Source organism: Maniola jurtina, chromosome 17 (genome assembly GCF_905333055.1).
Source record: "Maniola jurtina chromosome 17, ilManJurt1.1, whole genome shotgun sequence".
NCBI classification, from domain to species: Eukaryota; Metazoa; Arthropoda; class Insecta; order Lepidoptera; family Nymphalidae; genus Maniola; species Maniola jurtina.
In genome coordinates, this window is record NC_060045.1 from 8,383,449 (window position 1) to 8,409,364 (window position 25,916).

The 25,916-nt window shown below is 35.4% G+C and overlaps 1 protein-coding gene across 1 annotated transcript; it reads right to left on the bottom strand.

Moving 5' to 3' along the window:
- Window positions 1-150: 150 nt before the first annotated feature.
- Window positions 151-24,055, bottom strand: LOC123874045. Its single transcript, XM_045919204.1, has 3 exons — window positions 23,860-24,055; window positions 4,571-4,753; window positions 151-1,486 (listed from the first exon to the last, which is right to left on the bottom strand). The coding sequence occupies exons 1-3, from the start codon at window positions 23,915-23,917 to the stop codon at window positions 1,281-1,283; spliced, it is 447 nt and encodes a 148-aa protein (XP_045775160.1). The 5' UTR covers window positions 23,918-24,055; the 3' UTR covers window positions 151-1,280.
- Window positions 24,056-25,916: the final 1,861 nt, after the last annotated feature.

Below are 25,916 nucleotides of genomic sequence, written 5' to 3' on the forward strand. Positions count from 1 at the left end.
TAATTAACTAGCTATAAGTGCTTATTCATTAATTATTATTAATTATTCACAAAATCTTTTTTTAGGGTACGAAGGGAATAAGGAAATGTGCCTACTTATATATGTATAATTAAATTAATGTATTTTCTTAGGATCTAAATAAAAAACAAATTGTTTTCAAAAATGTATTTTATAGACTTAGAAATAAAACTAAATATTTAACGAAAATGAAAAATTTGATACATTCTAAATTAATATTTCAAGTTAAAGTTAAAACCGTTGATAAACTAGACAGCGAATAATAATCAGCAGACCAGGCCGACAACTGAACATTATATTATATAGAAAGGCAGACAAATATTTTTTTAAATCAACAAGACAATATTAGAGATGATGTTTGGTATTAATAATACATAAGATTTAAATTTTCACTTATGTACAAATAAAATTATAAATAAACCCTAAAATTAAATCTTAACAGCAACAAAACATTACATTTATGAAGTCCTAGAAAACAATCGAGTTAGTAAAAAGAAACATTGGTACGCTTGTCAAATATAACAATCGTTTTTTGATTTTCATGAACATAAGTAGGTACTTTTAAAAAAATCGTTTCAAAAATTAGTCAAATAAGTAGGTAAGTTGATATAAAAATCAGGTAGTTGTTGTTTTTTAATTATTCTAAGAGATTCGATATTTTTCAATATATCATGAGTAGATAGGTATCACTTTACAGTCTACTCTAATGATTTATTATTATTTGGATACAATGTTTAGATACTTTTGTTTTCTTACTCTTTTATATGTTCAGTATAAAAACCTTTAAATAAAGTTTTTGTGTTGCCAACTACAACAATTCTCAATATTGCCATCAACCATCTTATGTACTATATTATACAGCATTCATAATCATAATATTATGCAAAATTATCCACTATTAACTTGTAAAATCATTACCTACATTGTTGCTAATTACAAAAAATAATAGTACCTATACAGCAACAATTACATAAAAAATCACATTACATGCAGTTTGAAGTTGGCAACACTGTATAAGTCCATGAATTTCAAACCCAAAAGTGCTAGAATCCAGAGCCGTAAAGCCGGTAAAAAAACATGGAATTTGAATTTATTCCTATTCCCTAAACATAGGAGAGGTAATTGTGTATAATTTACTGAAGGTAGGTAGTAGATTTATCGAAATAATTAAAAACTTTTGCACATGGTTCACGGTGGGCACAATGCTGTTAAGACAAGGTACTATTGGCGTGGTCCCCAATAATAAATTATTTGACTTATCGTTACTTGAACAGCAGAAGACCAAGAGGGGCCATGATAAGTGCCATAGTCATGCCGATTGCTGAAGCACCGTTGCAGCCGTCATATTCACAGGTTTCGCAGTACAATGGCACTTCGTTTGCTCCATACGAGGACGCTGAACAGGCGGTCGAGTAGTCGTCTTGACGCTTCCACGTGCAGCCACGGGATATAACTAGATTGCCTCCAACTGTAAAAAAAAAATATAGATAAGTAAGTAGTAAATTGGGTTGGTAAATAAAAATTTACCGGCCGCCTACGATTCGGTGACGATTCCGAAAAATCCCTAGATCCCAAAGTTAGGGCTTGGCGTTGATCATGATCAGTCAGTCAGGGCTTCTTATTTTGTTGTAGGCATGAAGGTTTTTAAATAGGTAGTCAAAAGTATTTTTTATAATCCTTGCTTTACAGGGTCCTTTCTTCTAGTCTAGAGTTTTGAGCTATATTCAAAGACCCGTATATTTTTAGGTAGGTATGTTATTTTGCTCTTGTTCGATTATTATTATTAGCTGGCAGTGGATATAACTGGCTTCAGATATTAAACATTAAAACTACGGATGTGATAAGACTGATGTGTATGTGAAATATCAGGGACAGGGGCCTAATTTAACAACATTTTAACGGAATAATTTATAGACTACAGGCCCATGTTTAAAAATGGGTGGGTCATATGAACCACCAGGTGACGTATACAGGACGATATAAGAGCATAAAATAATAAGTTTCAGCACTATGCCGTCACTTGTAAGCTGTCCAACAGAGTGCTGGTGAGAATTGAAAAGTGCAGGTAGAGTGAGTACATTTTGGTCATATATTTTTGTACGGCATTTTTACCATCGATAGATCCATGAAAAATAATAAGAAAGCGCGCAGTGCCGTAAAAAAATGGTGCGCCACAAAGTCAGTAAATGTTTTGATTTTCTGACAATTTCCGGGGTAAATTTGGTCATTTAATTCTGTACGGCACTAGTTTCATACTGTTTCAATACAGCCTCTAATCCATTATTCCGCAGCGCCGTACAAAAATCATGCGACAAGGGGAAAAAATTGAGGGTAGCAACCCCCTCTCTTTCCGTGGTCCGGGGGGTGATTTGACAAAGTACGGCTTTGGTTCCAAAACATTATCTAGCACTCAAAAGTACTATTAAAAATAATGCCGTAAAAAAATTAGTGTTCATTTGAATGTGTATCAATAATTATCTTAATTTCATGGTATACTTAATTTTTAAAGCTGTAAAATCATTTGACTCTGTACGGCAACTTTTTTTTTAACATGATAGTGTAAAATACTATTGTTATATAGTATTGCCGTTCAAAAGAAACTGTTCTAAAAAAAATTATAGATAAATACAAAAACTGAAATTTTTCAAATTATTGCAAAAGTTTAAATATTCATAGATTAATAAAATATAGCAATTTTCTACGCTTTTCCCTTGTTTTAAATAGTATTAAGATAAATAAATTAGGAAAAAATTATGCCGTACATTTTAATGCAGACCATATCTTTTAGGCTGATGAAAATGACGCTACCATTTTAAGGGTGTAGTACTTTATGGCCATCTGATACTGTACGGCATTAACATATTTTTGAAGAGAACAATTGATAATATGATAAAATCACTATGCCGTCTAACTGAAGTGAACGGGTGTGTATATAATATCCACATCCCCTACAAACCTTTGGACCAACGAAAATGTACGGCATGTAAAAAAATATTATCTATGCATAAAACACTTTCAAAATAAATTAATTTTATGTTGTTTCAAATCACCCCCCGGACCACGGAAAGAGAGGGGGTTGCTACCCTCAATTTTTTCCCCTTGTCGCATGATTTTTGTACGGCGTTGCGGAATAATGGATTAGAGGCTGTATTGAAACAGTATGAAACTAGTGCCGTACAGAATTAAATGACCAAATTTACCCCGGAAATTGTCAGAAAATCAAAACATTTACTGACTTTGTGGCGCACCATTTTTTTACGGCACTGCGCGCTTTCTTATTATTTTTCATGGATCTATCGATGGTAAAAATGCCGTACAAAAATATATGACCAAAATGTACTCACTCTACCTGCACTTTTCAATTCTCACCAGCACTCTGTTGGACAGCTTACAAGTGACGGCATAGTGCTGAAACTTATTATTTTATGCTCTTATATCGTCCTGTATACGTCACCTGGTGGTTCATATGACCCACCCATTTTTAAACATGGGCCTGTAGTCTATTACGTCAGTCTGCTAATAATAAATTGGCCCTGCGAAGCAAGACGAGTCAACTGTGAACCAAACAGGCAATGAGTAATATCGTAGTTAGGTACAATAATTCTGATGTCAGACTTGGCTCACGGTCGATGTGGGCAGGTAAGAAAGCGTAGGTAGCCGTAACAGCTGAGTAACTAGATACATACTGGATTTGCATAATACAATCGAAACGAGTAGGTAAAGTGCTATCCCACTTCTGACCTAAAGGACTTAAATAGGAAAGTTTTAGTATTAGGTACCCATCGTACAATCTGAAGAATGACTCGCCCAGACTCGCCATATCATTTGGTCTGTTTCAACTGTCTATGTTTAGAATGTTTTGTACTAAACCGAGAAAATTGTAATACTTAGTTAACCAGGTTAAGAATCCTTGAAGTCGATTACTAAATGACCATTTTAAGAATTAATGACAAGTTTTATGCTCAGATGTGGTACGGGTAACTACCTAATATAGATGGTGGTTAAGGCAAAATGAATTGTAATACATAGGTAGGTAAGTATATCGTAAACCACACGTAGCATGAGTAACCACTTAGCAAAAGTCCGATAATTTTCATGAAAGTCATGCAAAACGAGATCATGTTGGATTTCATTTTCAAGGATCTTGGAGTACGGAGGTGGAAGCGAAGGCAAAGGCCAATTATCAAGAACAATAGAATTGAAAGAACAACACTGCATTGCGTTGTAAACGCAATTTAGAGTGTTAGATGACTTGACAAAATGTTGAACGCTACTTTATAATGGATGGCGGTTACATAATAGGTACTACTTAAGAGGGGTTTCTCCGTCACTCGCTCCATATAAACGTAGTTCGTCTCTCATTGGAATACTAACCAATCATACTCAATGGAATTTTGTAGAAATGTTCCGGGAACTAATATCTATGCCTATGGTTTCCAGATTTCCGTTAAAATATTCGGTTTCAAAGTTACGCGGTCTTAAAAATTCACATACAAATCTTTGAGCCCGGACGAAAGGGTCATTGCAGTAGGTACTGGTTGAGTTAACTTACTGTATTTCTTCATCTTTTTGCACGCTGATTTTGAAGTCGTGAGGTAGGGGTAGGTAGCACCGGTGTTGGCATCGCAGTACTCGAGCCGGAATAGCCCTGAGTTATCCGCTAGGCTAGGGACGAAAGGGTCGTTGCAGTACGGGTTGAGGTCCGACGAACACGTCCAGCATCGGACTGCCTCACCTGAAATTGAAAATGTTGATGGTCAGTGATGTTTATTAAATAACTAGCTGATGCCCGCAGCTTCGCCCGCGTGGATTGGTCAGATCAGGATTGAGGAGTTGGAATCCAAATTTTTTATAAAACAATGTCGCAAAGTTCCCCTATCGATTAAAAAAGAAATGACGCAAATCGGTTCAGAAATCTCGGAGATTTCGGTGTACATAGGTAGAAAAACACAACTCCCTTCTTGAAAGTCGGCTAAAAAAGTAGCCTATGTTACACCCTGGTCAATCCTCTACTTATCTGTGAAAATCCCGTCAAAATCGGTTCAGCCGTTCCAAAGATTAGCCTTTTCAAACAGACAGATAGACAGACAGACAGACAGACAGACAAAAATTTTAAAAACGTGTGATTCAGTGTTGGTATCGTTCAAATAACAAGCTCATATAGCTTAATATGAGGTAGTTATTTCGAAATTACAGACATACACTCCAATTTTATTTATTAGTATAGATAATCGGACTACTTCTTAGTCGGTTACTTTATAGTAACTGACTAAGAAGTATCGAGGAACCAACTACTAAAATATGGCTAGGATAAGTCGGAAATGTTGCATTTCAGCGTGCAACATGAACGCGACTTCTACAGGCTTCCTAACAATAATAATATTTCTAATTAATAGATATTTTAAACCATTTATATAAAACATAATCAGGTAATTACCAATTATTATTATTATTCTTTTAAAAAATCAAGGCAAGAACGGCAAGAACGGCAAGAAGTGGCAAGAATAAAATTCAGACCTTGGGTCAATATCCGGAATTATGAACAATATAAATTGAACAGACATTTTAATCTTAAAAATTAAGTTGCCTAATTGTAAATGCCTGGGAATTTTTAAAAATAAATTCAAAAGAATTCAGTTTTTATGACAGATAAAATAATTGTACCTATTTCTAGAATATATGACATCGTTAAGGTTGGTACCTTCCACTTGTTAAGAACAATAGCGTGACAAAAAGTATAGGTATCTACCTAAGTATCTATGTACCAAAGTATAATGCATAATTTATAGTTACTCATTGTTTCCCACACATAATACTTATACAAAGCGAAAAATTAATAAATTCATAATCATTGTTTCGAGCGAATGATAAAGCTTCATTTACGCCAGAGACATTGCGGTACGCCACAGGGCCGCACGGCATGGTACAATAACACACATGGTCGCAAAGGAGCAAAAATCCTACTAAGTAGTCCTATAGACATGTCGCATGTTGCTCTGGCGTAAAACAGTCTTTATAGGCAGTTTTTAAAGTTTTAAGAGCATCGCACACTGCCCCAATACACTACTTGACCAAAACTCTGCACTCTGCCATCTTTTCGAGAGGGAGCTACTTGGCGTTCATTTGCTAGGATATTGGCTTGCCGACTATTGCGGTTTTTCATATAAACTACAGGACCTACCTAGGATGGAAAAGGCTCTTGTGTACCTAGTTAGCAAACAAAGTTTATACTGGAGCTTTAAATTCATTGCACTACTCGTACATGGAGGATTGTTACTGAGCATCAATTCAGTAAAATAATATTATAAGGTATGTATGTATATTCAAATCTGTGAAATAATTAAGATAGGAATCAGAAAAATATAGGAATCAGATAAATATATATATAACCCATTCACACGATTTTAAAAGTTTTAAATATTTCAAAAATTCGTTAATATACCTACTTGCTTTATTATGTAAGTACATATATTAATTTATCGTATGTCAAACTTTTATGTCAGAACGCTATTGTTATTTCGGTTCGAAAAAACTGCCAACCCTATTTTCGCGCTTAACCGATTCCGTTTTTTGCATTACCTTCATTTTTATGATGCCTCCAACTTCGACGGTTAAATTCAAGGTTCTTACTGCGATTATTTATGAATTGATGGAGTCGTTTTTCTTACCGTCACGGTTCCGTGACGACAATAACACTCTTTGTTTATTTACTAAGGTAAAGGTAAAAGTTGTTTTTATAGGTGTTAGGGTTGACTGCGGTCTTCCCTGCGTAAGCCAGCCCCTTAAATGAAAAACCCCTGGACATTCCCCCGAAAAATGTATCAAATGACGTACAATCAACTTTTGGTGGGCAAGGGGAGAGTGTTATTACCCGACCTATTACAGTGAACCAAATCCTTGGCCATAATGTTCAAGAAAAAGAGCATTTTTAATATGGCGTGCTATTCGCTGTACCTAATTGGGAAACCACATACGTAATTATTATTGATTTTACGAGAATGGGCCACTATTTTGTCCACTTTTCGTGGTGTATGCTTACTGCAGTAGCTAGGTAGGTACCTATTACAAAAATGTACTTATATCTTAATACCTACTTATATATTTTATCTGTACCTAGGTTAATATACAAGTACATAGTTGTTTTTGTTTAAATTGCAGTCACGTTTACTAGCGGAACATTTTATTTTGTGTACTACTTACCTAGATACCTAGCTAGGTACTATCATACTATGTTGTATCTAATAACAATTACACTAAGTTGAAATGTATCTTGGTGTCTTGGAAATATGGTGTATATTGCCAATTCGATTGTATTGTGTAAGTTGTAACAACTTGTATCATGATTCATGGTACATACGCTGTTTCTGATAAGAAACAGGTATCTACAGGTGGTACATACCTACCATACCTATAGTATATGTATACCTATACTATACCACGAAACGACATAATGTTATAGAAACAAATTTTATAAATGGTAGGTATAGGTCTCTAATTAATGTACCTAGACTGCAATCAATCTTAGGTAATAAGTAGAGTAGCTACAACAATGACAATGCAGCCTAAGGTGGAGCGCGCCATGGGTTGCCTAGAACTTAGAAGACACGTACCTACTACATAATTATTCACTAAAGAGGTTTTTAGGGTTCCGTACCTCAAGAAGAAAAACGGAACCCTTATAGGATCACTTTGTTGTCTGTCTGTCTGTTTGTCCGTTCGTCCGTCCGTCCGTCGTGTCTGTCAAGAAACCTTATAGGGTACTTCCCGTTGACCTAGAATCATGTTTGGCAGGTAGGTAGGTAGGTCTTATAGGTTCACTCTTCTGTTGAAGGTATCAAGGAAAATGTAAACCGGAAGGATGTTCAGTAGTGCGTACTACAGAAATGACTAAATGAGGAACGAATCACTCCATAGTCCGTAGTTCCGTACCTTGTCTGTGGAATCACGACTAGGTTGGTATGTAGGGGTTGCACCCTTATAATATTGATTGCGCTAATGGTAAAAGGACGAGGGAGGAATCAGGTCGAATAGTTCCTCAGTACACACTCCGAAATATATTCTGTAGGATACCAGTGATTACGATAATATGTATAGTGTATTCCTATATAAATATACCCCTGTTACTTATTTACTTTATTAAATTATATACTTACACGTATAGGATAACGATTACTAAGAATACGAAGGTAGTATACCTACTGGATCTAGGACTTTGCAGGTGCGTATCCTACTTACCGCTCAGCACACAAGCGGAGTGAACGAACTGTGACACATTGTTACAATAGCTTAGTAGATACCATATGGATAACATAGGTAGGTAGGTTACATAGAATAACAACGTACGCATTACTGTCAAGTCGCACCTAAGCGTATTTTTTTAATATAATAGGTATAAGTTAGGTAGGTACCTAGGTATTTTTTTTCCTCTCTCGTCTGGCTTTACAAAGATTAGCCAATGTCAAGTTTGTAGTTATTTGTAACAAATTAGTTAAACTATACAAGTATGGACCCCGTCTGTGCCGGCGCTCGCCGACACACGCACAACAAAAAAAAACACTCCAAAAAGGCAGAGCACGCCCGCCAGCTAACACCAACACAGACGAAGTCCGTACCTAGGTATATTATATTGGTAATAATATTATGTAGATACCTAATAGACATTTAAATCTAAATTATTAAACAAAATATCAGTTACTAGACATATTTTACACAGAAGTACACAAAACACAATCAAAAGTAATTATTTGTGTGGTGTACAGCAATTGGAATGATTCTGTGGTGACTGCATATTATTATTTTTATACTATATACAGGGTTACTGGTAATATGTCGGCAATCTGTTAAGGGGGTGTAGGCGAAGTAATTTGCTACCAAATGACCTCTAATGACCCCTAGGCAAATGTCAACCATTTTCGAGTAATTTGACTTTTTGTGTTTTTTAGAAGAATTTGAGGTATGCAACTTTGAAAATTTATAAAAAAAAAACCAATGCATGAATTTTTTTATTTTTATTATTATTTGCTTGTTAACACTTCAATACATAATAATCAACCATAAAATGATACTTATCTTTAATAGTTTTTAAATCACAGCTACAAATCTGTACAAGTTTCATAATTTACACCAGGTGGTCTGACAAAAATGGTCGATTTATGTAAAAAATTACTGAAGAACTTTATCGGCAGAACACATGAAAAACATGTACAACTTCTCAGCTATCCAACGAGATACAATATGGTACCAGAAATTAGGAATTGGCCGAAAAAAATGCAATTATTGTGAAAAAAATGAAATCGTCTTAAGAATACGAAATAATATCTCAACGTCGAATTTTATGGTAATATTCTTATTTCTTATTTAGGATGAGTAATGAGTTATAATTAATCTTACAATTCATTTTCGAAGTATAAAACTCTAAAAATAACACTCTAAAAATAATGAGAGTTCCAAGAATGACATTTTTAATCCTTTGTGTGAACACGTGCACCAATCAGCGCTCTCGGATAAGAAGAGCTTAAAAACATTATCTAGTGACTGGATAGAAAAAACAAAGGCATAAATAGCCAGATTTGCCTAACATTTTTCAGAGAATAGGATAATAATTAAAGCACTGGCAAGTACAACAACATTAGGTGAAGGGTGGGATCCTTAACTTATTTAATTGTATTGTATTTATAAATTCTTAGACTTAAAAGATAAGACATTTAAAATGTTTCATAATTTGCGCAAAACTGCAAAAATTTACAGTTTGCTTGTGCCACTCGTACTGTACAGATCATCTCTACCTAAGTTGGTACCTACATCATTGTGAATTTGGAAGTGAATTGACCTGGCTTTTTCTTATGGACTGTTTCTGGCATACTCTGTGATTTGGCTTGTGATTGGACTCTGATTTATTGCTCTCCCGACAATTTGGCGCGTCAAAAGGACTAATGGCTGCAGAAAGAACCCAGTACTCCGATGAGGAATATGCCAATATCCTTTTTTGTTATGGATATTGTGACGGCAATGCTTTGGCCGCTCGCCGTGAATATCTTCGCCGATTTCCTGGCCGCCGAGTACCACACAGGTCTGTCTTCAGTGATGTTTATCGAAGAATTAGAGAGACGGGACGGCTGCAGAGGAGACACGTGAATTCTGGAAGACCACGTGTGTACGCTCGAAGTGACGAAGTGCTCGTATGAGACTTTTTTGAAAGAACATTTATTTGCATTAGTAGAAAACGTACCTCTGGAAATAAGAAGAGGAATGAGATTCCAGCACGATGGATGTCCAGCACACTGGAGAATAACAGTTCGGCAATGGTTAGACACTAATTTTCCCAATCGATGGATAGGCAGAGAAGGCCCAACTCCTTGGCCAGCAAGATGTCCAGACCTGACACCTATGGACTATTATGTCTGGGGACATATGAAGAGCCTAGTGTACGATGTCTCACCAGTGCCATCAGTCGAAGAATTGAAAATTAGAATAATAAATGCAGCTAATTCAATAAGAACCAATTTGACTAGTAATGTAGTAAAATCTCAATTAAGAAAAAGAATGCGCCTGTGCATAAGAAATAGAGGGTCACATTTTGAAAATGAACTTTAGAATTTAGTTTTAATGGCTTAGTGTAACTTATCTACGTAATTATTTTAAACTTCCTAAACGATTATTGTAATTTTGGATTGCAGACGATTTCGTCTTTTTAACAATAATTGTATTTTTTTTCAGCCATTTTCTGATTTCTGGTACCATATTGTATCTCGTTGGGTAGCTGAAAAGTTGCACATGTTTTTCATGTGTTCTGCCGATAAAGTTCTTCAGTAATTTTTTACATAAATCGACCATTTTTGTCAGACCACCTGGTGTAAATTATGAAACTTGTACAGATTTGTAGCTGTGATTTGAAAACTATTAAAGATAAGTGTCATTTTATGGTTGATTATTATGTATTGAAGTCTTAGCAAGCAAATAATAATAATAATAAAAAAATTCATGCATTGGTTTTTTTTTTATAAATTTTCAAAGTTGCATACCTCAAATTCTTCTAAAAAACACAAAAAGTCAAATTACTCGAAAATGGTTGACATTTGCCTAGGGGTCATAAGGGGTCATTTGGTTGCAAATTACTTCGCCTACACCCCCTTAACGGATTGCCGACATATTACCAGTAACCCTGTATATTACCTACTTACATAACATCATAGACCCATAACACCTATCCAAGATACCGAAATTAGATTAAAGCCCAAAAATTTGATATTATGGCAAGGTATCGTGACAGAAAGATGAAACAAGTTTAACACCAATGCCCAAAATTTGCCTAAAATAAAATGATGTTTTCACAGCCAGGTCTGTCAGGTTTAAAATAAACACGCGGTTAATGCTTGTATAATCGGTAGCTTTGTGGTAAGAGTTATAAGAACGATGTCTTTAAAATAGCTAATGGGTTGACAAAAGTCGTGGCCGGCCTTTTTATTTAGCCAAGAATGTAGATCTAGTTTGGTGGCTATGTATAGATAGGTACCTTTGTACTTACTTAATAATAATATTTATTAGGGAATCGCGTTAAGTACCACTGCCTAGGCTAGGCAGGAGGGTCCAATAAAAAAAATTATTTCATTGATTAAAAAAAATATTGAAGAGTTCTAATAAAGATAATGAAATATAAAAAAATAAAGTTTTTTTACGCACAAGCAAGATACTGAAAACATAAGGTAAAAATAATAATGTAACATAAGATCAAAATGTTATCTGTAATCTGTTCCTTGAACTGTTCGTGTAATTTTAACTAGGCATGGAAATTTTTGGAAATGAAAATTTGGCAATCAACTTTGCTTGATTTCTACGGGTTTATTTATTTAACGATAACCTTCCTTGAATCGCTGTAGGTGCAACTGGTCCTAATTTAATCTTCTCTGACCTAACATTACATCATGGACGACTTACGTAAACGTTTACAACTATCTCTTTATTACTTTACCGGATAGTAGGTATCTAAATCTTATACATGGTGTGCTCATAACATCCCAGCAAGCTGAAGTTAGCAGTTGGGAGTGTTGGGACCAATGTCTAGACTAGTTTAATTGAATAAAAATAATTTGAGTTTGAGTTTGAGTTTGAGACTTATCCATACTAAGATTATAAATGCGAAAGTGTGTCTATCTGTCTGTCTGCTACGTTTTCACGACCCAACCGCTGAACCGATTTTAATGAAATTTGGCATAGACTTGGGATACATCCCGGGAAAGGACATAGGCTACTTTTTATCCCGGAAAATCAAAGAGTTCCTACGGGATTCAAAAAAACCAAAATCCACGCGGGCGAAGCCATGGGCACCCTCTAGTCAAAAAATAATGAGCCTTGTAGCGTGAAACATGTGGAAGATATTATGAGGATTCAAAGATTTCAAATTAAACTCTAACAACCCTGCAAACAGTTGATTGTATAAAACTCATAAAAAACTTCTGTAAACTCGAAGGACCTTTGGACGTTTGTCAAAGAGGACGAAAATCTATGGCACTAACTATGTATTTGGTGGGTATTCATTTTTGTATATGATTTATCAAACACGCTGTATATATTATGTATCTACCTACCTAACACTGGTCACTTCCGATGTGTTACGAAATGTTGAATCGAAGCCAAACCATCGCACGTGTTTAGCCAGCGTTAATTTTTATGTTAATATTGTTATTGTTAGACGCAAACTAACTAATTTCTGAATTAGTTTTATAATTAACTGCAACCCGTTTTATTTGAATACCTAAACTTGTTTTTCGCGGGATAAAATTAGCCTAGATCTGTAGATAATATAATCAACTCATTATAATGTAGGTACCTGCTAGTGGAAGTCCGGTCAAAGTCCGTTCTGCCGTTTCGAAGATTTATCCGGAATTCGGAGACAGAGATGTAATAGACAGACAAACACAAAATAAAATTGATGTTACAGACTGTCTATCGTGTTTGTCAAGAAAACCTATAGGTTACTTCCCGTTGACCTAGAATCATGAAAGACATATAGGCGTAGGTCTTATAGCACAAGAAAAGTAAAGGAAAAAATCAGAAAACCGTGAATTTGTAGTTAAATTACATGATTTATCGTGTGAAATGTCGAAAAAATACCCGAGTACCGAACCCTCGGTGCGCGATTCTGACTCGCACTTGACTGTTTTTTTAGGTAAATATTACAAAAAACTAAGGACACCTAAGTACCTTAGTATTTGCCGTATTTATGTAGGTAGGCTTCACTTATTCAAGTTGTCCTCAGAACCGTTTAGGTTTTATTCTAGTTAAGCAGGTAGGTACCTTCTCTATAAGGCATGGGTCACGAGGTCGACACCCATTCTATTTTTTCTAACACAGGTAAGATCGCTATTCAAAATGTTCATTATCATCAATCAATGTATTCTTTCGACGCCACAATACCGCTACAATATGAGCAATACGCGATGATAGTGCTATGGTACCTACTTGCCTAGTACCTAGTACCTACTTAGGTGTGGCGCGGAAAATCACTAAAATGTATAGATTGATAGGGTAAGCATAAGCAATGACTATTCCGAGTAACTTACCGATCTGATGTCATAGTTATTTTTAGAACTATCTCATATCAATTAATTAATATTTATAATTAAGAGATAGTAGGTATACATAATATAGTATATTGTCTTTATCAATTCTATCTAACTATCTTTTAATAACTATTATTGATACAGGTACCTAATACATAGCCATTATGAAATTGTAGTGTAGAGCCTAGGTATTGTAATACGGCATTGCCATTGGTAAGGCTGTGGCTGAGATACTGTAAATCAAGCAGCATTCCCCGCGTAGAAATTCGTCCTACGAAAAATTCGCTATAGGTACCTACTTATAATTCTCCAAAAAACCCCGTGCATATTTTTTAGTCGCAGTATTTTAGAATTCTGCTTGGACTACTGGGTTATCTGTTGGCAGTTATATTTGAATGGCTTTAATTAATAATATTTTAGTTTTAGTAATGAAATTAATTATATACTATACCTACCTAATGAATTTCTAATTTTATTTGGCTGTAATGCGTTAGAAATGAATTTTCCAGGCAGTAGAATTCGAGATAAGGAGACCTCGCAGAAAATTCATGCGCAGTACACTTTCGAATCTTTCTACGAGAATTTGGCGATTTGTTTAGCTTATCTCTATAAGGAAAGATAGAAAACTATGTTTATCTGCTTACTTAAGTTATAGTATATGTATTTTTTGTAACAAATAAAAATATCTAGGGCCCTTTATAAGTTTATCACGAGAGCTATAACTATAATAACTCAAATGTGCTTAGGGGACATTACAAAATCGAGGGTCGCAGACGTCGTTAATTAGGTACGTTAAACTACTTATAAAAGAGCAATTTGTCCTCTTCCGGAGTTTAGAACCCTCGATGTCACATCGGTTATAACTTTAATACCTCGATAACAGTGAACTCGCCAGTATGATTTAATTTAAGAGGAGTCAAGTCGTCGCGCGCTCCTAACGAACGTAATTTCGTTCTCATTTGAAACTAGGAAAACTCTAGAAGGTAGTATTTTCCAGACATGTTCTAGAAATTAATACCTATATTTTGGTTTTCCATGTTTCTGTAAATGTACCTACCTACCTTTAAAGTTGCCGGCTGAGTTTGGTGTGGGCTTCTTCTCAGACCAGGGCGCGTTAAGATTTATTTTAAAACCCTCGAAACCCTCGTAGCTTTATTTTAATTTTGCGATATTAATTAAGTATCATCATTGAACGAATATGAATGAATGAATTGAAATGAATTACAAATTCCACAATTCACAATCAAAAGGTGTACACTACAATGGTAGATGCCCAATTTGAATTCGTGATTTGAGTCGATTCAACTCCTATTTCCTTAATCTTCTTTATTTTTAATTTCGAATTTATTGTTCTACCCTATATCTACCTACTTATGTCCTTTTTTACGAACTTTTACTATAGCTTCAGAATATCTTCAAGTTCTTGAGGGGTACGGATGTAACCAACCCACGCAGATACAATAGGTAGTACCTCTATACTTAAGTCCGACGTAAAATTTTAGAGCATATAGATTTTTGTTGCGTCTACACTCTACGCAATACGCATTCAATTTTACGTGAATGACATTAAAAAGGCTAAACTATAGACCTACCTCTTACAATATTAAATGCATTTTATCTACACCACTCTACACATTTACCGTAGCTAGGTAGTCCTAACTAACAGCTATACCTAGTTACTAACTACCCAACACGACGGTCATTGTCTCATGACCATTAATTTTTGTAAACGATGACTAACATGACTCCTGACCTGCCTGGCCTCTGTCCACCCCGGACGGACCCTGGCCTCATAATGAGGCGAACTTATTGTTGACTAGCCCAATTAAAGATCATCACGCATTGCGTCTCTATTACCGAATAGACCCCGAGGTTAGCTTGCCGGTAACAACTGGTAGGCTACTTAACTGGTAAACAATAACAATTTATATCCTGAGTATCATGATTCACTTCACGATCCATATTATAAATGCGAAAATGTGTTTGCTGGTTTATTGGTTTATCTTTCAATCACATCGCAATGGATGGAGCTATGCAATGGAGCTACACAACGGATCGACGTGATTTTTCGCAAGAGTACCTATATGGGGACTTGGAGAGTGGAAAATGATGTAGGCAGTGGAGTGCAGTTCATAGAAGCATAAAAGCACTGCTTTTCCAAGTTAAAATAGCTTCGTGCTCTTTTTTCGTGATTTTTCATAAAGATATTCAATAACAGGTAATCTAACTAAGTAATGCCTACCCTAGCTTCAAATCCTGCGCATGTCACTGGATGTAGGCTACTTTTTATCCCTAAAAATTAAAGAGTTCCCTAGGGATTTTTAAAAACTAGAGATTTAGGTTTTCGTACTGACCCCAGATTTTCAGAACTTAGCTAGGTACAAACTCGAGTAGTTATGGTTATTGTTTTTAGATATAAGGAATTGGATCATAAGAATTTTGCTTATTTATAAAGCTACCTAGTAATAGAGTTCTGACCTATAAGGTGTAAATTAAAACTGTCACAGACGTACCTATAGGAGGGTAAGTTTAACACGTACCTAACATGTTAAACTTACCCTCTGATTGCATCGGGGGTTAAAATAATACTCAATGATCGATATTCTGTCACCTGTGTGATTGATGATAATGATTTATCTACAAAGATATCTCTTGATCATTAGTACCAAAAAACCATAATTTCCATTCCCATCTTTGCCCTGAATCACTCAGTATATAGACTTAGTACCTGTTTACTAAATAAATTGACTTCTGAATTAAATCGCCGCGCTGGACTCAAAACGTGTACCTCTAACCTATAAAATACCCACCTACGTAACCGTAATGTGAAGTTCATATTTTCAGGGTCGGGACCCACGATAAATTTTATCATGGCTGTTACATACCTACCCTACTTAATAATATTATGATACATTATATATTCGACATACCTAACATACATACAGATATTCGATATAGGTACCTAATCAAATTAAATATCACAGGCTACGACTTTAGGCAGGAATAAAATCTACAGGGTCCTTTCTAGAATAAACAGTACCTAGTAGGTACTTACCTATTTATAAGACAATGAGATAATGCCCGTAATTTCAATATACCTAACTAGGGGTATTAAAAAAATCCTGAGGGAAATCTTTAAAAAGTAGCATAACTCTGTACCTACTCAATTTCATCAAAATCGGTTCAACGGATGCGCACGCCGTGAAAAACTAGCAGACAGTTACACCAAACCCCTATTTCACCCATTTAGGAGTATAATTTTCAAAAATCCTGTGCTCCTGAATTATCGTTCTCTATTTACATAATAGTAACAACTCCACGATAGCGTGATTTGCCACCATCAGCCAACAAAAGATATTAAAGTGCCGAAATTAGGGACTGGGGTCGTTTTTTATTAAATTCGATTGGAAATTAATTATGCGGGCTTTCTGATAAAGAAACGATACCTACCTATTACTAAGTATAAAGATAAATAAATTGATGAACAATTGAAGTCTCACTAACATGGTCGATCGATAAAAGATTGAAAGCCGGGAGTTATATACTTACCTACCTACCCTCGGTGCGCGAGTCTGATTCGCACTTGGTCGGTTTTTCAATTATTATTTTACATATTCCACTGAGAGTGAACTTTATAAATATCTGTAATTATTTATTCAAACAAGGATACCCGCGGGTATATATTAATAACGAGTTATTTACGTGACTTGTCTTTAACATAAACGTTTTTATGATAGTACATACTACATATACATAATTTGACGATATAAATATATGCGGATGAGTCATGAATCAAATCTTATAAGTAGGAGACATAGATCATCAGTCGATCAGGTAAAAATTTGAATTTTCCGTCCAAATTTATGAAAAAGATAAAGTTGAAAACTAAAACCCGACTGCGATCGTCTTAATAAACGCTGAAATATTAGAGTAAAATTGTTTTTCTGTGGCTTGGCATATTTTAATGTTATTATACATTTATTTATACACATGAGCTCAGAATTTTCTCCTTTTGAATGTTTTTTGGTAAATAAACGTTATTATTATTATTATTATTTGACATCCCACTCGATACAATAGCAAAAAAAAAATTTTGGAGACCTCCACTTTTTTGATGTAACATCCGTTAGGTAAGTTTTTTTCGTATAAAATATAGCCTATGTTAGCCGGACCTTTACAACGAATCAATTGACACCTCATTCATCAAAATTGGCCCAGTAGCTTAGGCACTAATACACAGAATCTGGATACAAATTAAGTACATACATACATAGACAGCTAAAATCATAACCCTTCCTTTTGGCTTTGCCGCAGTCGGGTAATTAAAGTTAAAGGAAAAGAGCTGCTTCATGAATATTTATGAAAAACATGAAATTGTAGAAAAAACTGTAAACCTTTGTTGTAGCACTTACGTAGGTAATAATAAGCTAAACATTGATAAAACTCGATGCTCGAACTGTTTTTGTGCATTGTCCATTCAGCAAGAGATAAAAATCTTGTTTTCGTTTTGAGGTCATGACTCATGGAGCATAGAATTATTACGCGTTTATCAAATAAAATTAAATATCTGCTTTAAAACGTCGTTGAGGAAACCTGCAGGCCTGAGAGTTCTCCATAATGTTTTCAAAGGTTTGTGAAGTCTGGACTATTGGCCATATACAGGGTGTTTGGTAATTAGTATATAATGACGACACGTACCCATGCTACTTTGATGTGATAAACACAATGCTGAAGTATAATGACGAAATAAAATTATAAAAATTTCCATACAAAATTTTAATTTTTTTTATGACCCAGTTTTCATGGCCCTAACGTGCCCTAACTCACTGAGATCGTTGGCCATCTTTAGATAGGCCGAGGCCAACGATCTCAGTGAGTTAGGGCACATAAGAGCCATGAAAACTGGGTCATAAAAAAAAACTTAAATTTTGTATGGAAATTTTTATAATTTTATTTCGTCATTTTAAAGCATTGTATTTATCAGATCAAAGTAGCATGGGTACGTGTCGTCATTATATACTAATTACCAAACACTCTGTATAATTCTGAGGGGAAGCCCGTTCTCAGTAGTGAGCCGGTGATGTAAGATCATGATAATGATGATGATACCTATTGATATAAATATAATAGGTTCGAGTATAAAGAAAAATAATTATGGTTTACTTCGTACGTATATTGGAATTAGCTGCGTCTCACTCACCTGTTTTAGTTAGGACCTACCTAAATACTTACAGGCGTGTCCTAAGAGCTGCCCTATACCTTTACGGTACATATACAATTATACAATATACCTACATACCCATTATGGCTATGCTCGTATACGGTAATAATATCAATGTAAGAAAGTGTGTCAACTATACAGCGCATAGTTTTAAGTGAAAGTGTTGTAAAGTTGGGCATGGAATAAATAAATAATAGTAAAACTTGGGGCCGCCATTCAGGTAGGTACTAAATACCTTATCTTTATGAAAGTAGGTCTTTCTTTTTTTGAAAGCTTTTTATTATGGTTTACGCTACCCACGGAGAGAAGTTACCTAATAGAGTATCGGATTCATCACCAAAGACAAAAAGTACTCTTAGTTTATACGGAAAACATAGCCTATGTTTGTGATTGGTTGGACATTCGAAATGGCGAACGTCTACCGAATTTTTTTTCTTTATATTTTATATGGGATAATTAATAACTTGAATAAATCCATTATGTTTTAGGATATCGTATCTCTAGAGAAAAGGGAACCCTATAGGATCACATCGTTGTCTGTCTGTCTGTACAGACAGAACAATTAAAAAGTATTATTTCTTGTAGGTACGTTGGTAGGAAACGGAACCCTTCGTGTGCGAATCCGACTCGCACTTGACCGGTCTCTACAAGGTTAAATATAACTACTTAAACTTTTTTTTTTTGTGTAAACAAACAGGACTACGTACCACAATTTCTAACCATAAAAAATCTAGGCACACTTTTTCTACCGGAAAACCGCCAGTCTTTGCGGACAATACAAGTTTTGGACGTACGAGTAGCTCAACACGAATTTTATCAACCGTATCTACTCGTATGTCACCGGTTACGGATGAATAACGTTACTTTACGTTAGGTAATTTTATCTCAGACTTAGATAATAAACATCTAATTGGTCAGATCACAAAATAAAATATGTGTAACCTACTTACCTACTATACAGTGTTAGGCTCAAATAACGAAAACGCTTACTGAGCGAAATAACAGCTTACGACGCGTTCTGGTTCCTTTAAAATGACCAATCAGCCCACAATGGTTTCTTTCAAATATCCACATTGTGCAATTCGTGTTATCGCATGCTCATGAATGACGCCTTGAGGCAAACACAGAACGTACACATAGAGATATTAATGTTTTCAAGATATTCGAATTGTGAACATTTAAAAATCCCAAATCTGTTTATAGTCCAAGGACTGATCGCAGATAAAAGGAAAATAATAGAAAAAAAAATTACTTATATTCGACCACAACACATTAGGGTCAAAGTACGAAAACGCTCAACGCACAATGGTCGAATATCATGAAAGCTGCGACACTCCTTCATACTACGTGGCGAGTAACTTCGCTATGTGGTAAGTGATCGTGCCGTGTTAGCAATCATGGGTAATTTTAAAAGTGACATAACACGAATTTCGCGATGTGAATGTTTTTAAAGAACTCACAACGCGTGGTCAAAGTGAACTAGAGTGAGGGACTCTCTGTTTATCCTGAAGTGATACTCATAGTGGATATGGGTGATGTGAAATCAAAGAAAAATAGGCGATTCATGACATTTGACGCCTGCCTGTGACATCGAAGCCTCTACGTTTTGTTACAAGATCGTGAACTGTGGCGTGGTGGCGACTTTTTCGCTCAATGAGCGTTTTCGACACAGATAAGTTGTTTACTTTCTTTGAGCCTAACATATGCAATGCAAATATAAATTGCCGCTGTTTTTGCAACGCTAGGTGAATAAGTGGAAAAATTGGGAGGCAAATGCATTGTCGCAATGATTTTATACTTGGGTTTGCAATTCAATTGTCCATGATTAGGATTTTAGGCCCAAAATTCATTATCGTAACAGCTCTATTTTGCAATATATTGTGTAACTTATCCGTTGCTTATTTATTGGAATATACAATACCATGTAGCATGGCTTATGAACACGCCACGCTTTATTATAATATTCAAGTGGCTTCTTAAATAATAATCTTATAGATAATATTATACCCACGCACAGAATAAATAAGTACGTGACGTAGCAGCGAAATGAGGTAATATCTATTATCCATACTAATATTATAAATGCGAAAGTATATCTGTCTGTCAGCTACGTTTTCACGACGCAAGGTTGGTATAGAAATAGCTCGGGTCCCGGGGATGAACATGGCTACTTTTTGACCTGGAAAGTCAAAGAGAATCAGAAGAGAAAAAATTTAGGTTTCTTAAAAATACCGCGGGAGCTCTGATGGGTAAAAGTAGCTGCTTGTCTTCGGAACACGCAAGCTATCTCTGTATTCATCAAAATCGTTTAATGGATAATTCGTGAACAGACAGACGGACACTTTCCTATTTATAATAAGTATTAGTATTTTTGAAGTCGGTTAAAAATAAAGAAAACGTTGGAATTCTTTCTAGTGGAGATGATCGACTTCCTTTTTTGAAGTCGGTTTACAAACTAGGTAAATACCTGCATCTAAATGATAGATAATGATTACATGCAAAGTATACCAGTTTACATTACAAAATACAGTATCATTCTTTATAATGCTTGTCGCGATATTCAATTATTTACAAGGGCAGGAAAGAAAAACTTTATTGTAGCTCTTATACTAAAGAGATACTAGACATCTATTCATGTGTTCTGTGATTCGTATACCTAATGGCCTTCTTGCCTAATACCTACCTAGGTACATAGAGTTACTGTTTTTCTATGCATTGTTTACATTATATTGATAACAATAGCACAGTATTAAGAGACACCTTACTTTGTGGTGCCAATGGTAAATACCTACCTATCACTCTGTTTACGCCTGTGATAAAATCAGTTGCAGCTGTTTCAAAGATTAGCTGAAATAAATAAACAAACAGACAAAGATAATAAAAACTGATGTGTCCGGTGTTTCTATTACACGGGATTCAGGAAGTCTGAGGCGAGCTGATTGTATCTATAATGCAATGTGGCAGAGAAACGTCTATAAAAAATCATAAGTACTGATTACCACTGATTTTCAGTACATAATATTTTGATTTCTTAATTACCTAAAGTTGGTTATTTATTCTAAAATGATCTAGAAAACTTAAGACTTAAAAACTTAAAAATTTAAATAATTTTGAAACATTATATCACCAATTTTGTCATCATCCTGACACAAATTACGGAGGTATGTTTTTTATTTTATAAAAAATCTACGCAACGAATACTTACGAACCTCCTCCGTTTTTAGAACTAAACCGAACACAAAAACTCACACAAAAACTACTACATATAATTTTGATATGAAGACCAAACCTTCGACGTTTCATGAGTCAGAAATATTTTTGGTGAAGAGTGTTTTTTAATAATTGTGAGCGTAATCGTTCACAAAACTCAATAATCTGTAGGTAAAACAAAAATATAAGTATAACAACAGATATTTTGTGATATCTCTTCTTTTTATTTACACAATATAATTATGTAGGTAGGTAAGTAGGTAACTACTTACGTTAAAATTAACAGTGACATAAAAAAGGAGTAAAGTTTGATTCCTAATATAGAAAAAAACTTTAAAATAAATAAATAACCGCGGCATTTTTATGTCGAAAGATTCGCCAGTTTCTAAACAGGTTCTACAACTTCCACTCGAGGCTTTGGCGCGTAAATACAAGTAGGTACATACGTATACCTACAGGTAGGTACGCATATTTACGCAACCGACAACGTGACTTTCGTAACCATGTTATGGGCTCCATCGTAATAATTCGAGTCAATAGCTGTACTACGTGGCGTTTGTATAACTTAGATAAGCAATATAGCCCGAAGCTCATGACTTTTTAAGCATATACCTACATCCTACTGTAAAATTCTCTAACGGCTGGAATCACACTAATATTATAAAGGAGAAAGTTTTTGTGTGTGTGTGTATGTTTGTTACTCCTTCACGCAAAAACTACTGGACGGATTGGGCTGAAAAGAATGGAGATAGATTATACCCTGGATTAGCACATAGGCTACTTTCTATCCCGGAAAATCAAAGAGTTCCCACGGGATTTTTAAAAAACTACATCCACGTGAACGAAGTCGCGGGCATCGGCTAGTTAATAATAATACTTAAATCCATTCTATCTGTAATCGATAGGTTACTACTTATTTAGCAAAGTAGTTAGGTACCTCTTTGTCAAGTATTGTATGGTCTTTTCAAAGTAGGTATGGTATTCGACAGGTTGAGATGGCAATCGGGGTATGAGGCGGGGGGACGCCCCGCATATACGTCACTCGCGCACACCCGCAGCGGGTTAGCGCGGGGGCCGTGCGGGTGTGCGGAGTGTCCGCACCCCGATTGCCTGTCGCGCACTATAGGTACCTACCTAGCTTATCTATCGACAAATTACGGATAGATTGATTATCATTAATTATTATTATTTCGGCCATCAAATGATAAGTATGACGTATAATGTTTTCATGTAAATCTGTCATTTAGTATGGATGGAAAAGAGATGGAAAACGGAAAAATGTTTTCCATTCCAATTGGAATTACCTACCAGATGTTTTCAGCAAATTCAAGTTAGAATTAGGTAAGCACCTACCTACCTAAACCTACTTAGTGTTTTGACCAGCAGGTATAATATACGCTTAGTTTTGGCATATTATTAAAATGTACCTAACTACGTACCTAGGTAGATTGTAGATCTCGTCGATTTAATAAAAAGTTTAAAATAAATAACCATTTAAAATGAACGAAACGTACCTACCTATCGTAACCTACCTATCGAGTTAGGTATTGGTTTCGTATGTAGGAAAGTTGTCGCAAACTAACACGTTACTAGATTACCAGGTTAAACATTTAATTATACTAATACTACTGCGTAATTAGCTAATTGTACTTGAATTATAATTTGTATGTATTAAATATATAAAAAGTACTGTTCTACACAGAATTATTTGGTGAATTTCCCATGAAAACTTTGCTACGCATAAAAGAAGGTCGGTCATAAAAACAAAACAGAGCGACGCCTAAACATAAGACACAAAACACTTAATAAGTACGATTTATCAGTTGGAAAAGATAGAAATAAAACGCTCACCGTCTGCGACAAATGCGGCCACTAACAAAACAGGCACAAAAATAGATAACTTAGCCATTTTCTTAAATGTGGACACTTGTTTCGATTCAAAAATAACACACGATACGCGCGTCGTTCCAACTTGGTCGCGGTTAGCGAATGAGAACGCGGGTCGCGGCCGTAGTAGAATGCCGATCGCCGAACAAGAAACGAGCCAACGTGAAACGACTGCAGAATATTATGGATGTGAGAGGACAGTGGTATGGACTACGAACAGTGACTTCTACTAATATATATTCTACGCTGGACTTGCGGCTGCCGGCCTATTTTTGAAGCTACTTGATTTTCCCCATTTTAGTGCAATTAGCAGCAGAGTACGTCATGTGAGCGTACTTTACACATCAGTCAGCAAATGTCGACACTAATAGTGAGATCTATAGAGCTCTCTCTGACTTTGCTTAGACTTAAGATAGAGTTAAAACGAGACAGATGTATATCTCTCACATAAATCTCTCTCGTTTTAACTCAATCTCAAGTCTGAGCAAAGCCAAAGTCTATAAACACCCTTGGACTATGACAAAGTATTAATGTTAATTCCCCGTACGCTCGATGGGTAGCTTCGAATTGGCATAAAAATAATTGTTATTTTGTATCGCACACGTCTTCCAGCGTAGGTACTTATATCCATTATATTTCAGTGTCCGACGCGAAGTTTTGGCGCGAAAAGTTCAGCGCATGTTCAGCGTACAATAAATTTTGGGCTGCGTGCCGTTTTATTTGTGGTAGCATTGAATTGAATGGAACTAAGCTTATTTCCATTTCCAAGGTACTTCGTTATTCGCAATACCTATCAATAATACCTGTGCGTATACCTGTGCTTGTGCCACCAGGCACCAGCGACCAAAATTTTCGCTTGGTTTAACTTTCCAACTGGTTTTATTTTTAAAATAGCGACCCGCAACACCCTGGTTTATCGCAGGGGTGGTGTTTATATATTTTGTAATACAGTTCACACTATCATAATTTATTATTATCTAGTTACTAGATACAACTAGCTAGGTAGTACTTTTTAATTAGAATTATTCCAGTTAACTTCTTATTTTAATTATACTTATTTTTTATATTTTCAAGGAGAGCTCTCAAGTGGATGTCTTTATCATCATAGTTTGGTCAATTTGAACAAAATAGTGGCGCGCTGTCTATTGATTTCTTTATTGCTGACTATCAAGTAGATCTCATACTTGTATAAGTTTGACATTATGCATTTACAAGTGTAAATTAAAAATTTATAACACCCCCGACAAGTGAAAGTTACAGTAACTAGAAAAAAGCTGATAACTTTCAAACAGCTGAACCGATTTTCTAGGATTATAACTAAGAACACTCTCGATCAAACCACCTTTCAAACAAAAAAAGCTAAATTCAAATCGGTTCATTAGGTTAGGAGCTACGATGCCACAGACAGATACACAGATACACGCGTCAAACTTATAACACCCCTATTTTTGGGTCGGGGGTTAAAAACGCATAGCGCATAGGAGGTATCAGGAAAATTATGGATACTATTTTCAACATAGATAAGTTTAGAAACAGAGACGTCTTGTTTCGTCATTATACATATTATCATTATTCTTTGGCGTAGGTATTTGATGATGTACCTAAGCTTAAATAAACACCTATCGATCTTGCAACTATGAGTAAATGATATTTAATTGAAGGTGTTATAAACCTACTCTTTATAATAGGCTCAATAATTAAATAAGGATTAAGGTACGATAATATACAAAAGTCTTACTCTGTGACTAAGGCGTGAGTCATGGTTCACTAAATTAAATGTACATATTGAATCAACCTAATTTGTGAATGAAAAAAATATCTAAATTATTGTTGCCTAGTTAGTAACACGACTCTACTGACATGCATTTAAAGATCATTATTAAATGTAGAAATATAAACACAGGTAGGTATAGTTCGCGACAGGTCGCCATGGCAATCGGGGATAGAGCCGGGGGAACGCCCCGTACACCCGCGCAGCGGGGGCTATGCGGGTGTGCGGGGCGTCCCCATCTCGAGTGCCA